The sequence below is a fragment of the Centruroides sculpturatus genome, unplaced genomic scaffold (genome assembly GCF_000671375.1).
Source record: "Centruroides sculpturatus isolate CEXI.00-Female unplaced genomic scaffold, Cexi_2.0 scaffold358, whole genome shotgun sequence".
NCBI classification, from domain to species: Eukaryota; Metazoa; Arthropoda; class Arachnida; order Scorpiones; family Buthidae; genus Centruroides; species Centruroides sculpturatus.
In genome coordinates this window covers 254,326-269,670 of record NW_019384588.1, presented here as the reverse complement: position 1 = coordinate 269,670, position 15,345 = coordinate 254,326, and the positions used below count along the sequence as shown (strand labels likewise).

Below are 15,345 nucleotides of genomic sequence, written 5' to 3'. Positions count from 1 at the left end.
AATCCAAGTGGCTTATGAATCCAGGAAAGATTTGAAATCTTTCATGGATAAGACAATAGAACTAGACTGGAAACATTTCTATCATATATAGACATATTTACTGGTATTTAAATTCAATAATATAAGTACCATCAAAAAATGATAAATATGAACACAACACAAATGTTAAACAATCTCTAAAATATCAAGGTTCTTATTGAATAAATCTACTGTAAGTATACCGTATTTACTTGGATATAAAATGAGGTTTTTATTCATTTATCACAGCTTCAAATTCCTAGATTGTCTTATACACACGAGCGAAAGATTCTTTGCGTTTTTGCAAATAATTTTTGTGAACCATGTATTCGCATTTTTTACTGAATGCTTACCCTCTGTTATTTAAAAACATAAGTATTTTATCTGGGTTGTTTGAATCGTTCTTGTGTATTGTCGGAAGTAAAGATGACTAGCAATAGGAGAAGCAAAGCTTATGAATTGAATTCCAGATTGAAATTCCAAAATCACACAGGAGCCCAATATAAGATTAAATCCATTCCCATGCGAAAACAGATGATTATTCGGAAATCAGATTTCGGAGAAACTCATAAGTGTAATCGATGGAGAGCAGATTTAACTGTTAAAAATTAGCAGAAAAAAAAGGTTCCTGATTGTCCAGCTTTACATGAACAAATTATGTTGTCGATTCTACAAGATTTTTCATTAAAGTTTAAAAATGCCAGTAATTTTTGCGGGACAATGTGTGCATTTACAGTAAGACCCCACTTGTTGCTGCCTTGCTTAACGCTGATGCAATATAACACAGTCTGCTTGATGCCTAAAAAACACTTAAAATTTATGCAGATTCAAATTAATGCGGTGTTTCATTGATTCGTATATAATACGATTATTCCCAAACAGGAACAAATCATCAAAAGGTGGCAATTTGTCATAGCACCATACTTCCCTTAAATCTATGTTTGTTTTGTGCAATTTTGGAAAAAAATATAACATCATGGATGCCATCAAAATATCAACTTTACTTGGCAAGAATTAACTGATATATGCACGAAAGAAGTGTGGAAGAAGTTATGGCTGAAGGTATCCAAGAATTCTCATCAAGAATAGCCTATCACTGTATTGTTAGGTTGACAAAATTGTCAACTTAATCAATACAGGAGATGTAGATGAGCAGGATATTGGGGTTACTGCAGGTTTCTGATAAGAGCCTTACAAATGACGACCTTCAAGAACTGGCATAACAAGGAATTCATGTAGAACTGGAAAATAGAGATTCTGAAGACAAAGAATTCAAAAAATTTCTCTACAGTTTTCCTTTGTAAAAGTTTGGTAATGATAACCGAAATCATTGATCAAATTGTAGCGAATGATTCAGATTTTGATAGGAGTGCCAAAGCAAAATGAGTGTTTTGGATGTGATCTTCTGTTACCACCATTTGCTTAAGGAAAGAAAAAGAAAGCAACCAATGAAACTACATGACTTCATTGCAAAAAACAAGAATTTCAGAAGAGCCAGGACCTTCATCACAAAAAATTAACTTTACATTTCTGTGCACATATGTTTATGTGTTATTTAACATATATTATTATGCAAAAATTTATATAAAAATAGCTTAAAATTATAATAAAATGTGCTTATTTTTTGGTCGTGTGCTCCCCTATCCCTATTTACTCTATGTTAAAATGGTCTTATTTAATGCTGTTTCACTTAGCACTTTGTCATCTAGGAACATATCCCCTGCATTAAGCGGGGTCTTACTGTACGTTCATTTGATATTTTACTTGTGATTACATGAAATAAAATTAGAATTGTATTACTAAATCTAATTTTCTTTATTGTGATCTTTAAAGTCACACCTTGTCCTATATGTGAGGTCGTCTTATATTTGAGTAAATACAGTATTTTTTTTTTCTATTTTATCAACATATTAAATTTTTCTAAAATTAAGAGAGAGAGAGAGTTTACAGGTTTGAGAAAAATGCAATACCTCATTTCTTTTCTTCTGAGTCATTGATGGGGCTGGCTGCATTTTTCTGTATTTGGTTGGAAAACTCCATTTTATTTGGACACCAACTTTCTTGGAAGTTATGTTTCCAAATCATTGGCATTGGTATTGATCCTATCTATAGGGTATTTGTCTGACCAATCATTTGGGGCTATTCAAGTCACTTTAGGAGAGAAGTAACAAGGAACTTCCTTGTGGAGTTAATATCAAAAGCTAAATTGCCAAACGATCGTCTAAATATCGGGCTATTATATGGCTAATTAAATGATTAGAATAAAGTAATTTGACANTATTGTTTCAGCTTATTAAATTATAGGCTCAAAACATATTTGTTATGGTATTTATAAAATAATATATTCAAATGATATATATAAAAGAACTTTTTAGATTACTTACATGTTCAACAACTCTATTTTTTAGATCATCCCATCGTTTATTGCCACTTTCATTATAAAGAAAAATTTCAGTTGCAGGATTATCTGCACTTCCAATGCGTAGTTCTTTTTCATACTTGGCACAAAGATTTTGCCAATTGATTAGTTCTGCTGTTATGAATAATTGTAATAGACCCCTAAAATAAATTTTAAAAAATTATAATAATTTATTTAAAACAATCTTTAAAAAAAGAAATTTTCTTACTTATAAAGAGGCACCTCTTCTAAATTTTTATCATCTTTAACTCTATGAATGAGATCAGATTGTTCATTATCATAAGGAGACAAGATTAAATACAGCACAACATTTTTTAATGTTTCATGTTTCTTTTTATCATCTTCCTGGATACAGGGTGTAGTATAAAGTGCTCGATAATGTTTACATATAGCAAGATAAGATCCTTCATGCTGATCAAGTTCAATCATTAATCTATAATACTTTAGCTTCAATTCCTAAAATAATAATATGTATTGCATGTCAATACTTATAGCATGAATTTTAAATTTCTAAATATTCTCATACATTAAATTACCAAACGATCGCCTAAATATTGGGCTATAATTAAATGATTAGAATAAAGTAATTTGACATTAGAGGTAGGCGTTAGGCGCCATCTCTTAAGTAAATTAATAATTAAAATTAAATAAATAAATTATTAAATAAATTTAGAACCTTCTGGAATAAAAGAACTGGCCCAGGACAGGGCTTGAACCCGCAACCTCCACTTGCCGTGCGGTGCGCTTGACAGTTACGCCACCCGGACCCCGAGCGAGTCTTCACTTCCAAAATTATAATAGATTAGATATAACCTTACTTGGTTAAATACATTACTGACTGGGGGCGACTACATCACCCACGACCCCCAATGGCACTCAGCCAGCTAACGTAACACCCGGCGAGGTATTCGGGCTTTGAATGTTGTTATTTATATCAAACTACTCGGGCTTTGAATGTTGTTATTTATATCAAAAGCAGCATCTCTCCTCAGGAACTTCCTTTAAAGTCAGAAAAAAGTTAATCTGTGACTAACACAAATGTTTCCTGTTTAACAAATTTTAAAATTTTCTGTTTAACCAAAACATTGGCTCCTAAGTTCTCTCACAATAAAATTTTACAGATGCTTTATTATCTATAAATTATCAGCTTTTTGTAATATTTAAACTTAAAACTTATTAATGCACTTTTCCAAAAACAGTTGGCATATTCAGAAAGTATACAGGGTGTGCTGTAAGTCTGGAACAATAGGAATTGCATTAATCTTTATTTATTCTTTTACAGATGAAGCATTGTGCTGAACAAGGAGGAACAAATTAGTTATTTTGATAATGGGGACCCATAGTCAGCACAAAGCTGCTGAAGAGTTTAACAGGCTGCATCTAGATTGCTGTGTCTGATTGGTGGAAAGTATAGTGCATCCTATTAAACTCTTCAGCAACTTTGTGGTGATTGTGGGTCCCCATCATCAAAATAACTTGTATTCATTCCTCCTTATTCAGCATCTTGCTTTACCTGTAAAAGAATAAACAAAGATTAAGATAACTCTTATGGTTAGTCTTACAAGACACTTTGTACATAGTATATTGTGTTTTTAATATTTGAATCTTTGCTCAAAATCTATTATTGAATATTTAAACATACAAAAAGAAATATTTACATAGGAAGTGTCATTAATTTCCAACCTAACCTACTATACATGACTGGAAGACATGTCAAGACAAGTATATAAAAGATTAATATCTTATTAAATTGATGAAAATTTAATGGCTGTAGTATCAAAAAGTGTTTCATAGTGGACTTCTGTCTATGACAGAATAGCAAATATTAATTAAACTAGAATATCAGGCAGTCATTAAATTTCTTACAAAAGAAGGCAAAGTACCCATGGAAATGAAGCAATGTCTATATCATGTGTATGGAGAAGCTTTGCCATCATATACCACCATCAAAGAATGAACTAAATGTTTTTGATTAGGACAAGAATTCCTTGGAGATGAAATGAGATCTAATTGTACAGTAGAAGCAGTAACATTGGAAAAATTAGTTTGGTGGAGGAGTTGGCTCTTTCAGATTGCTGGCTGAAAGTGAAAGAAATATCAGAAATGACCAACCTAATGGATACCAGTATTGGGATATACTTCATGAGCATCTAGGCATGAGCAAAGTCAGCACAAAATGGTTTCCAAACTTTTTTCTGCTGATAGTGGCAGCAATGTGTAGACAGTGCACAGTCAACTTTGGACCTCTATGAAGCAAGTGAAGTTGATTTTTTAAAATCTGTTTTTATAGGGGATGAAACTATGATTCTTTTATGACTTCTTTTCCAAAATGGAGTCAGTGGAGTGGCAAAGACTATTGGAGGGGGCACCAAAAAAGACTGAAGTGTCACAATCAACCAAGAAGGTCATAGCCACCATTTTTTGGGACTAAGGCATATTGATGGTGGACTTTAAAGAAAGAAATACTACTGTAAATACGATATATTATTCAATGTTGTTACATCAGTTTAATGCAAAGATATGTGAAAAATGACAAGGAAAATTAACAAGAAAAATGAATTTGTCACATGACAACAAATGTGTGCCTCTCGTTTAGCACTTGCTCATTTGCTCAAGCTGCTATTTGGGATTATGGCTTTGTGCAGCTCAATCCACCCACATTACAGCTAGATCTGGCCCTGTCAGACTATTTTTTGTTTTCAGATTTAAAAAAAAGCCCTTTGAGGAAAACATTTTGAAAGTGATGAGGAATTGCAGACAGTAGTAAATCACCATTTTAAACAAAAATTTTCAATGAAAGAGGAATTAAACAAGGTCACCAAGATAAATTAGGATCAGAAGAGGCCATTAGCAAAAAAGGTTGAGAATCATTGTTGTAAAGTTTAACTCATTTGAATATTTTAATTAATATGAATAATTTTGAGTCTGGCAGAATTTAATTTGTTTCACATCTTCATTAACTTTGATAAATTGAATTTAAATAGGAATTTATTGGCTATATTGAATTTTCTCAATACAAAATAAAATATGTGCTAATTATAGAAATTAAAATATTTATATTAAATTATGAAATATATTTTATAAATAATTATTCTTTACAGTTTTTAAAGAAATTAAACCGACAGGAAAGAGTTGTTGAAGAAGTAAAACTTGCTTTGAAACCTTATTATAGCAGGCGAGAAATAGATAAAGAAGAATATAAAGAAATAATGAGAAAATCAGTACCAAAGGTAAATTATTATTTTTTAAATTCTATGAAAGTAATGCAACTTATTAAAGTAACTGAAAATTTTTTAGCATACAGTACGAATCATCTACATAGTATGAAATTCATATCTTACTCAGTCATTATCCTCTTAGAAATAAAATATACAATAGAAAATTATCTTAATTTGATGGGACTAGGATCTTTTGAAATATTAGATAATCCAGAAACTCATTTTTGTGTTTTTGGTAGAACATCAAACACTGTGCATTTAAAGTTTCATGAATTATAAATACTGTAATACAATTACTGTATTTGAACATAAATTAATTTATTCAAAATCTAATACATTTTTTGAAAAACCATCTCATAATTGAGTTTCCACTGTATTATATAAATTCTTTATTAATATGTACCTTTTATAAATGTGCTTCAAGCATAAAGCATTCATTCATGTTGTCCTCTATAAAATAATACTAGAAACAGAATTTTAAAAGTATTAATATAGATAAAACAATCATGAAAGAATAAAATAACCTCTTATAGATTTTAGAAAGTAGAAAACCTCTGTTTGAAAATCTATAATTATTTAGTTTTCTAAAGATATTTTAAATTTTTGAAATTGTCTAACAGTCAGCACACACTATTAGCTTTACAATTTTTGGTTCAGTTCAATAAATTGACTACTCAGATCTCATACACATCTGAAGTACACATTTTCATATCTTATCAATAACTTGTTTGCTTTATTTTCATCTCTTGTCTTTTTATATTTATTTATGTTTTACTAATGCTTGATGTATTTTGTCTTAATTATGAGGATTGATTGATGTGAGGATGGGATTCCGGTTTAATTCCTCTTCACATACAGGATGTAAATGTTAATCTGTCTTCAAAGTTAGTGAGATAAAATAAATTAAAATAACTTACTGGAATATAAATACTTAAAATAATCAAACACCTTAGTATTTCCAGCAATGAAGTATTTAATAAAATAAAAATGTTTTCAACTATATTTAATAGTCGTCTTCAGTTAAGTCACTTTAAAACATAAACGAACGTAAAATAGAACGCAAGCAATACAACGGTTTAAAAATTGAAATTAATTACAACAAAATAAAATAAAACGTAAAAAACAAAATTAAATTACAATAAAATATTATGAAAATTAATCGTGGTAAAGAATTAAATTAAATAAAGTATTAAGAAAATTAATCGTCATGGTAAAAATCTTTTTACCATGACGATTAATTTTCTTACACCCACCCACAATGCTATCACCCCATTGTTGGTGGTGATTAACCATTCAGCAGTGAGTGACGAATATATTTGTCAAGGGTGATCGTGTGGCTGTGGTGAGGGACGTATATACGTCAAATTCTTTTGGGGGTTTCACCAAAAACTACCACAAAAAAAAAAATTCACATAAAAAATGAATTATGTAACAATAAAAAAAAAGGCTTTTCTTTACTAGACATAACTAAATTATAAATTTTCTATAAACAAGCATTTACTATTATCAGGACTTATTATACTGGCTTAACAGACAATACAGAGTTTCACAGAAAACAATTTTTATTTAATATACCTGGACACATACCTAATTTTGCGTTTCAGACACATTTGTCCCTCCTCAGCAGGTATTTTTGTATTCTATTCTATAAATAATAAAAAAATCTTTTTAAAATTACATTTAAAATTACCGACAACTTATTTACAAAATAAAATTCTTACAATTTTTAGATTTTCTTTTACATTTAACTCAACCAGATATTCAATTATAACCAGCAAAGACAGTATTACTATGAACTTAAACCTGTTTTAAACAAATTATTATTTTAACATTATATCATTTTTTACATTTATTTAATATTTTATACATTTATTTACTATTTCACAACTTACATCTGTTCTTGTTGCATTTGGCTAACACTTCGTTTTGTGAGGCTGGGACCACACACCCCCCCTGGGATGGAAACCGGCTGTCGAGCTAAAGTCAATATATCGGTGACTTATTACGTAAATAAGACCGGTGTGACCAAGGAACGGGGTGCGAGACGATTTAATTGTCGCATTCCAGGCCTAATTGACAGATTCACAGTCGTCAATCGTGAGAATGATCGAGGGATTGACCGTCGGGGAAACTTTGGACGGTCACCTTACATCGAGTTCAAAGCAGGTCCTGCTGACACTCCTGTGGAGGGGGCGGCGGCTGAGACAGCTTCCTCCTCTCCGGGACCGAAAAATAGACATTAGGTGACAATTTACGAGACCGTCATCCGGGAGAGGGCTTGACCCGACTCCGGAGGAGAACGGCCCGGACGGGGGTCATCTCGGCGACCCCTCGGCCCGAATCGCGTCCCTGGCAACAGACCCGGGACCAATAGAAGCGCAGAGGGACCAACATTCGGACCAACCAAAACCTCGGGATTTCGGGTGAGGAAAGATTATAAAAGCCCGAGGTCCCAAGGACACGGGGAGGTTGGGAGTTTGAGAAGCTGTGAAGAACTTCGACAGTCCCCGAGGACGGATCAACTCCGAGATTTTTCCGAAGAAGAGGACTAGGGATTCAAGCTCCCGGGAACAGTGAAACTTCCCGAGACCTCCACGGCGGTTGAGGAGACGAACTTTCTCCTCCCGGGATTTTGGTGTGTGTGACGAACCTCGAACCTACGGACAACAAGAACAACAACGGACTATTCGACGAACTGTCTTGGACGGACGCCTATCGAAGATCCGACAAGTGTAACTCATTGTAAGCATGTTTTCTAATCCAAATAAACACGTTGAATTGGTAAATACGGTCTCTGTATGAGTCTTTGCGTCCAGCAAACCGCGACCCCCATACGGAAAAGGCTTTCTCGTGTCATCCTGACAGATCACGGGTAAAGCGAGGGACATAACCGTAACCTTTCACCCCCAGGGCTCCCATCACTACAGTGGTGTCACACTCCACACAGTTTCCACTTTTTCGGAATGTTCTTTTTATCTTCTTGACACACCCCTTTTTCTAAGATTCTTCGCCATGATTGGTGCATTTCTCTACCAGTATTGCTATTTATCCTATTATTTTGTCTAATTGTATTAATATGTTCATAAAGTTGTCTTTTGTAATTATTCTTTTCTTTTTTCCTTATTTTTACAGAATTTAATACTATTTCACAACCTGTATTATTACAGGTGTCTGTTAAGCCAGTATAATAAGTCCTGATAATAGTGAATGCTTGTTTATAGACGAAAATTTATAATTTAGTAAGAAAAGGACATTGAGGCATTTTAATTCAACTAGACATAACTGTTTACAAAATCTTTTTCTGAAATAGTGATGAGAAAAAACGCTTAGAAAAATACTCTAAAAATTTTGCACATTTATTCTTCACTACTAAGGGGTAGCATCATACCTGACTATTTCACTGTTAAAAGGTTAAATCTACCACGCAGAAAGAAGCAAATGCATGACAGGGGAGTGCTGGAGGCAGAGTACTGTACAGTGACCATAGGCAAAGGTGTGGTCATTAACAAACCTTTCCCTTTCCTCTTTTAATACAGATAAAAAGAAACATTGCATTTAATGGTTCCAGTTGTGGAGAACAATGTATGGTAAGGACATGAAGGATGGGTTTCACAGAAAAGTTTTTCTAAGAATATTTCAAACCTTTCTGACACAAGGTAAAATAGGTTAGGGGGCATTGGGTATAATTTTGTGGAACCAATGGGACGGTGTCTTGAAAGTTTGGGAATCACTGATCTATGTGATTGATGTACTTGTTTTATTATGAACATCATAAAACCTTTAGGAAGCAGTTTTTTCCTATACTGTCACATTGTCATTTTAATACACAGTTTGCCAGCAATGATGTTTTGTTTTACAAAGTTTTTATGGATTGTAATGTCAAAATGTGTCAGGTGACATTGTCTTCTCAATAAATGGAAATTTTAATAACTGAGTTAGAAAAGGGTTTATACTAAAAGGGAAATTAGTTGGCTATATTTTGTAAAATACTTTTGAGAGACAGATAGGAAGAAAAGTGTAGGATTGATAGTTTATCCAGTGGTTCAATATTTGATATAGAATCATTATAAAAAAGATAGAGTCAATGTTGTTCCTGAGTGAAATGTAAAGTGGCTGCTTTAAAAAAAAAAATCACAAGCATCATCTCTATCTTAAAATACTCTTTCCTGAGATAAAGGATATTCTCTAATATGATTGTATAGTGTGATTACATCCACCTGGTAGTGCTATGCAAGACCAGGCAGCACCTTTTGTGCCAAATAAAATAGATGATGATGATGATTCGAGTACATCCAGTTGTCTATATTGGATATAATGAAATTGAAGTTACAGACAGAATAAGACTGGTCGAAAGACAACTATCCTTTTCTCTCCTCTATGGAAGATGAGAGAATCTTTGAGCAAAAAGTTGTCCAGAATCATATTTGTGGAGAAGTAATGATCTCTCAAGATATAAACAAATGTTCAGCCAATCAGAAACAGGCTTGTGACATAGACAGTCTCAAAAACGAGATGATAACCAGAATATGGTCCCTGCTTTCATTTTGATGGTTGGGACATATTTTATAGTGATTTCTACCTTTCTTGAGCTTTGCAGGAGAAATGGTATCTGATGCTGATATGTTTGCTTCTTTGATAGTAGAAAATGTTCTTATAATAAACTTCCCGAAGCCTGATAGATTGATACTCAACCAAACAATCACTGTAAATTGGGCTATAAATATACTGTTGCTAATGATTAGATACTAAGTAATTTGGTATTAGAAATAGATGTTAGGTGCCATCTCTTATCTAAATTAATAATTATAATATTTAATAATTTAGAACTGTCTGGAAAAATTGCTCAGAGGTAACTAGCCAAATGTACTGCATGGTAAGCAGAGGTTGCAGGTTCAAGTCCTGCTCTGGGCTAGTTCTTTTCTGCCAGACAGTAGTTTAGATAAGAGATGTCAGGTTATTAATTTAGATAAGAGATGGCACCTAACATCTATTTCTAATACCAAATTACTTAGTATCTAATCATTAGCAATAGTATATTTATAGCCCAATTTACAGTGATTGTTTGGTTGAGAAAATGTTTTTGCTAATACATAAGCTGAATAGCATTCTGGCTATCACAATGAATCGCAATTGGTTCATCTGCAAGTTGTTTGAATCTCATTTCCATCAGAATTCTTATGTGAATGACATCTGTGGTAGTAAGGCCATGCATTCCACTCTGCATTATTGAAAGCACAGTAGATTTTTACTTCCTTACTTCCCAAGAGATGAGTCTTGGCTGGGATGGGGTTTCCTGATTACAGATTCCTGTCATGCGCAAACATTTTTCAATGTATCCATGTTGAGCCAGATTGGGCAATTGCATTTCTCATATGTCAGTCCATAATCTGTATTTCTTGAATGTATTATAATAATCAATTAACTGTTTTCCAGTAAGTGATACTTGGATTTGTGCTAGTGGCAAATTGATTGGTGTTGGGACAGGTTTAGTCTTGCATGTGGATTTTCTCTAGGAGTTCTGGCATATTTTTCTAAGTTGCATGACAAATACATGGGTCATTGATATAAACTAAACAACATATTCTGTTGACAGAACAGAAGAGTATGTTTACTGTCAATTATCTTCTGTAGCATCTAATTGCGCATTTAGCACTCCAGCACAATGTCTAGGCATTACCACTTTGTCAATGAATGTGTAACAAAATATTTCTATCAGACACATTATAACTGCTTAATGATTCCATATTTGTTGTAACAAACCTAATTCCAATACTTCCTCCTCCTCAATACTGGATAATTTGAAGAGCAGTTGGCCCCAGTACAACAGCCTCCAAAATATTTTTGTGTATAAATTATAATGTTTCAATAATTAAAAATATTTTTTATACAGCTTTATGTATAATTATTGTATTTATGTAAAGAATGACAAAATTAGAACATTGAACTAGAGCCTTCTGTTGCAACAGGCAATGTAATTGTCAAACCCTTTGTTGATTTTGTTTGTCAGTGGCTCGACACCTATTTCAGAGAATTACGTACTGATGACACCAATTTTTTGTAAAAATGTATTTGTAATAAAACTGAATTATATGAATTTTTTTCAAACATTTTCAAATCAGTACAGGCAGCCTCAGAATTACAATAATTGCAAAGAAATTGCTATTTAGTTTTCATGCAAAGAATACATTGATTGTTTAATTAGCAAGTAATTAATGGATTGGTTTAAATTTGGAAAAAATCAAACTCAAAAATTAAGTTCCTATGATATGTACTTTCCACGTAGATAACCATCTAGACACTCATATTTCAACCTTTTATTGTGAACCGTTTTATTCAGTTACTGTTTAAATGAACTTCAATGTATATTCAAATTACAACCATTGACAGAAAACTAATCTAGACTCAGTTTTATTTCTGACAGACTTAAGAGCTATATAAATAACATGTACATGCTCATTAAACTGTCTTGTAAAATATAAAATCAAGTTGTTATAATCAAGTAAAAAATTTTTTATTTTCATACACTTTTGTTGCAATAATGAAGAATCCTTAATATTTTTTCTTACAACTTTCCATCCAACTCACTGTACTGTTGTTTATTAAAACTTCTGTGATTTGATAGTTACACACAATATAAAGTACTTCCTCTTATCTAAGTGATATTTTTACATCAATGTAACACAGTTTTGTCGCTTGACTGGTATGTTAAAATGGGCTTGTAATTCAATATCCTGATTCTGCTTCTTAGGAGCTTAAAAATGCAAGTAACTTAAACACACATGCTGCAAACTACTAAAATTTAACTTTTGGATATTGTACAATAAAAAATTACAATATAGGTACAAGATAATTGAGTAGCTACAATTTATCACTGATGTTGCTTAGTTGGAACTCTAAATTTGTTAATGTATAAAGGAATTTGCAGTTTATTTTAAGGAAAAATATTTATAGCAAAGTTTACATTTAACAATTTTTATCATTTTACTGTTTTAAACTGGATTAATTACATAATTTCTTATTGAAAATCACCTTTACTTTTAAACTTTCAATTATTTCTCTGCTTACTGATTTTGCAATTAGTTTAAGATTTCAGCAAAAACATCATTTAATGAATTTTTTCATGAGTCATTCTCTAATAAAATTGATTTGAATTACTTCTCATGAATACATATGTTATAAATACTATGTCTAAACTGTAATCAAATGATATTTGTAAATATAAAGTGGTTGCATTACTTTCAAAGTAAATCTTAATGTATTTAATTAATNTGAGTGTTGCTGTAATAGGCTATTATGTTGCACTTTTCTCTTATTTAAAGGTGTTCTGAAGCAAATCATGATTGTTCATTATAAACAACCAGGCGAAAAAATACAGAAATTTTGTCGCTAGAATAATTATTCGTCACTTAAAAAAATAATAATAAATAATTTAAAAAATTATTTATTTATTTATTATTTGTTTTCTTATACAGCCAAACCTTGAACAACGGCCACTGACGAACATAAAATTATGGTCAATATTTGGAGGTTCTTTATATGCACATTTCTTAAACTTTTCTGAAAAAATGACCGCCGTTTACAGGTGATCGTTATTAGGAGGTTTGACTATAGTCTACATCCAACTTGCTTTCAGTCTCTTCTCACTTCTAAAGAAAATGCCTACGTCAGCAAATCTTGTAAAATGTTGCAAAACGAAACATTTTTCAAGAATTTAGCTGAAATAAATTTGCTTATTTTGAATAACAGAAAGGGAAGAACAACAAATATAAAAGATTTTAAAGATTATTATTATTATTTTTTTAACTTTAAAGTTTAAATTTTTCTCTTGCCTTTTCTCTCTAAGCACGTGAATCAGGATTTTAAATAATAATCATTTTGATTATTCAACAAAATAAAAATTATCTATGCTATGTGATAAAATTGAGTTATATATAATTTTTTAAATAAATCATTTATATTTTTAGATTGGATTGATGTGAAACAACAACGCAACACTTGCAATCTGCCAAGGAGGAATGCTTCCTGGGAGGACCTTCTATGGGAAACTGGCACCTATTGAGGTGCTATTAGACACATCGTGTCTAATACCTAAATAGAACTAGTTTTCCATGTCGTAAAGAAAGCCCAGAAAATTCCACGTGGCCAGCTCATTGGTCAGGCATGAACCCTCGACTAACCCAGTATTCGAGTGGTTTCATCCACTCCAATGGTGGGTGTGGTTTCATCCAATGGTGGGCAATTTACAATTTTGAAATTCTGAATGAAATTTTTAAAAAACTTATTTTGATAATTGAAATTAAGTGCATTCTAGTAATATTCTAAATATAGATCTAATTTAAAAGCAAATACTAAATTATACTTGGTATATATATTAACTAGCAGACCCCGCCAGGCGTTGTTGTGGCTCAAAATGTATCTATTATAAATGTATAACACTTCCCCCGTGGGGNTATATGATATAACAGAATCAATTTACATACAAAAACAAGCATTTAGCCAGATCCAGAAAACAATACATCCTTTTATCAACCAATTGTTTTGTCATATTAAAAACAAATGTTTAATTATTTTCAAATAAATTACTAATTATGTAAAAGTTTATATGTTAAATGTTTACTTCAATACGTAGACAAGCATTATACAAGAAATCCTCATTAATTCAAAACTCAAGGGACAAAATAATCATGACATCAAATTACAGTGTTTCAAATTATCCAAGAGTTACATATTTCTGTACAATATGCCAAATGCTACATAACTGACATAATTTATTATGCAAATGGAATGTAGCTATATATATACAGAATGTTATTTTCATTAATTAATAATTACAAATAATTGCAAAAACAGGTTTGTCATAACAGATCTGGTGATATAAATCCTGTAAAAATTAAAACATTAATTGAGGGATACATAAATCTTAATGTATTTAATTAATTAATAATTACAAATTTTTGCAAAAACAGGTTTGTCATAACAGATCTGGTGATATAAATCCTGTAAAAATTAAAACATTAATTGAGGGATACATAAAGAAATTCAAACATCAGCAGAAGAAGAGTGGAAAACTGCAGAAAACAAAGATATCGTGATTTTTCTAATTTGTTTTTCGTTTTTTAGTCGCGTATAATTCTGGCAAGACGCCTGTCCTGGGTTCGACCGCCCGCCCAGGAATCAGTTTTTCCAAAACACTTGACATCAAGTTATTGTCATTCTTGAAAGGACAGTTACTCAAAATGAGATTCTATACTACTATTACGTTAAGTAGAAATCAATGTATAAAAAAAACAAGGGGAATGAAGATTTATGGATAATCAAGATGTGTAAAATAATCGTGGTGTTGTATTTTATCTATAACATAGTTTAGAATTGTGCAAACCTTTTTTTTGGTCTCACTATTGTGATTAAAAGTATCTATCAATCAATCTATTTAAATTCCAGTTGCACAAGACAGGAATGCTCTGGCTTTTACTTAAGAAGTATTGTAAAGAAAAATAGTGAATAAAGTTAAATTTATTTTTTTGGTAGTCTTGAAATCAATTTCTTTTTAAACGGATAATGGAACATTGCAAATATTCTATCAAGTCATCAAGAGAAAGGTCAGTTGTAACTAATTAAATATATTTCATAAATTGTTTTGTAAAATTAAAAAGTTTTACTGTACTTCATTCTTTGCAAAAATGAGAAATA

The 15,345-nt window shown here is 31.6% G+C and overlaps 2 protein-coding genes across 2 annotated transcripts in view; one reads left to right on the top strand and one right to left on the bottom strand.

Annotated features, from left to right (window-relative positions):
* Nucleotides 1–15,182, top strand: part of LOC111624679 (putative uncharacterized protein DDB_G0282133) — a 78,536-nt gene extending 63,354 nt beyond the window's left edge. The window contains exons 10-11 of the mRNA XM_023367589.1: nucleotides 5,539–5,667; nucleotides 14,622–15,182. Coding sequence (XP_023223357.1) covers nucleotides 5,539–5,667; nucleotides 14,622–14,747 — 255 coding nt within the window. The 3' untranslated portion in view covers nucleotides 14,748–15,182. The remainder of the gene's footprint in view (nucleotides 1–5,538; nucleotides 5,668–14,621) is intronic.
* LOC111624685 (26S proteasome non-ATPase regulatory subunit 12-like) lies at nucleotides 2,349–2,944 on the bottom strand. The gene is made up of 2 exons (XM_023367593.1): nucleotides 2,646–2,944; nucleotides 2,349–2,577 (listed from the first exon to the last, which is right to left on the bottom strand). Exons 1-2 carry the CDS (start codon nucleotides 2,864–2,866, stop codon nucleotides 2,364–2,366), a joined length of 435 nt encoding a protein of 144 aa, XP_023223361.1. The 5' UTR covers nucleotides 2,867–2,944; the 3' UTR covers nucleotides 2,349–2,363.
* Nucleotides 15,183–15,345: the final 163 nt, after the last annotated feature.

Excerpts from the sequence above, each read along its gene's own strand:
- LOC111624685 (XM_023367593.1), bottom strand. The coding sequence starts at position 2,866 with ATGATTGAACTTGATCAGCATGAAGGATCTTATCTTGCTATATGTAAA. Across the intron at positions 2,578-2,645 it reads GAAGAGGTGCCTCTTTATAA|GGGTCTATTACAATTATTCA; the intron begins GTAAGAAAATTT and ends AATTTATTTTAG.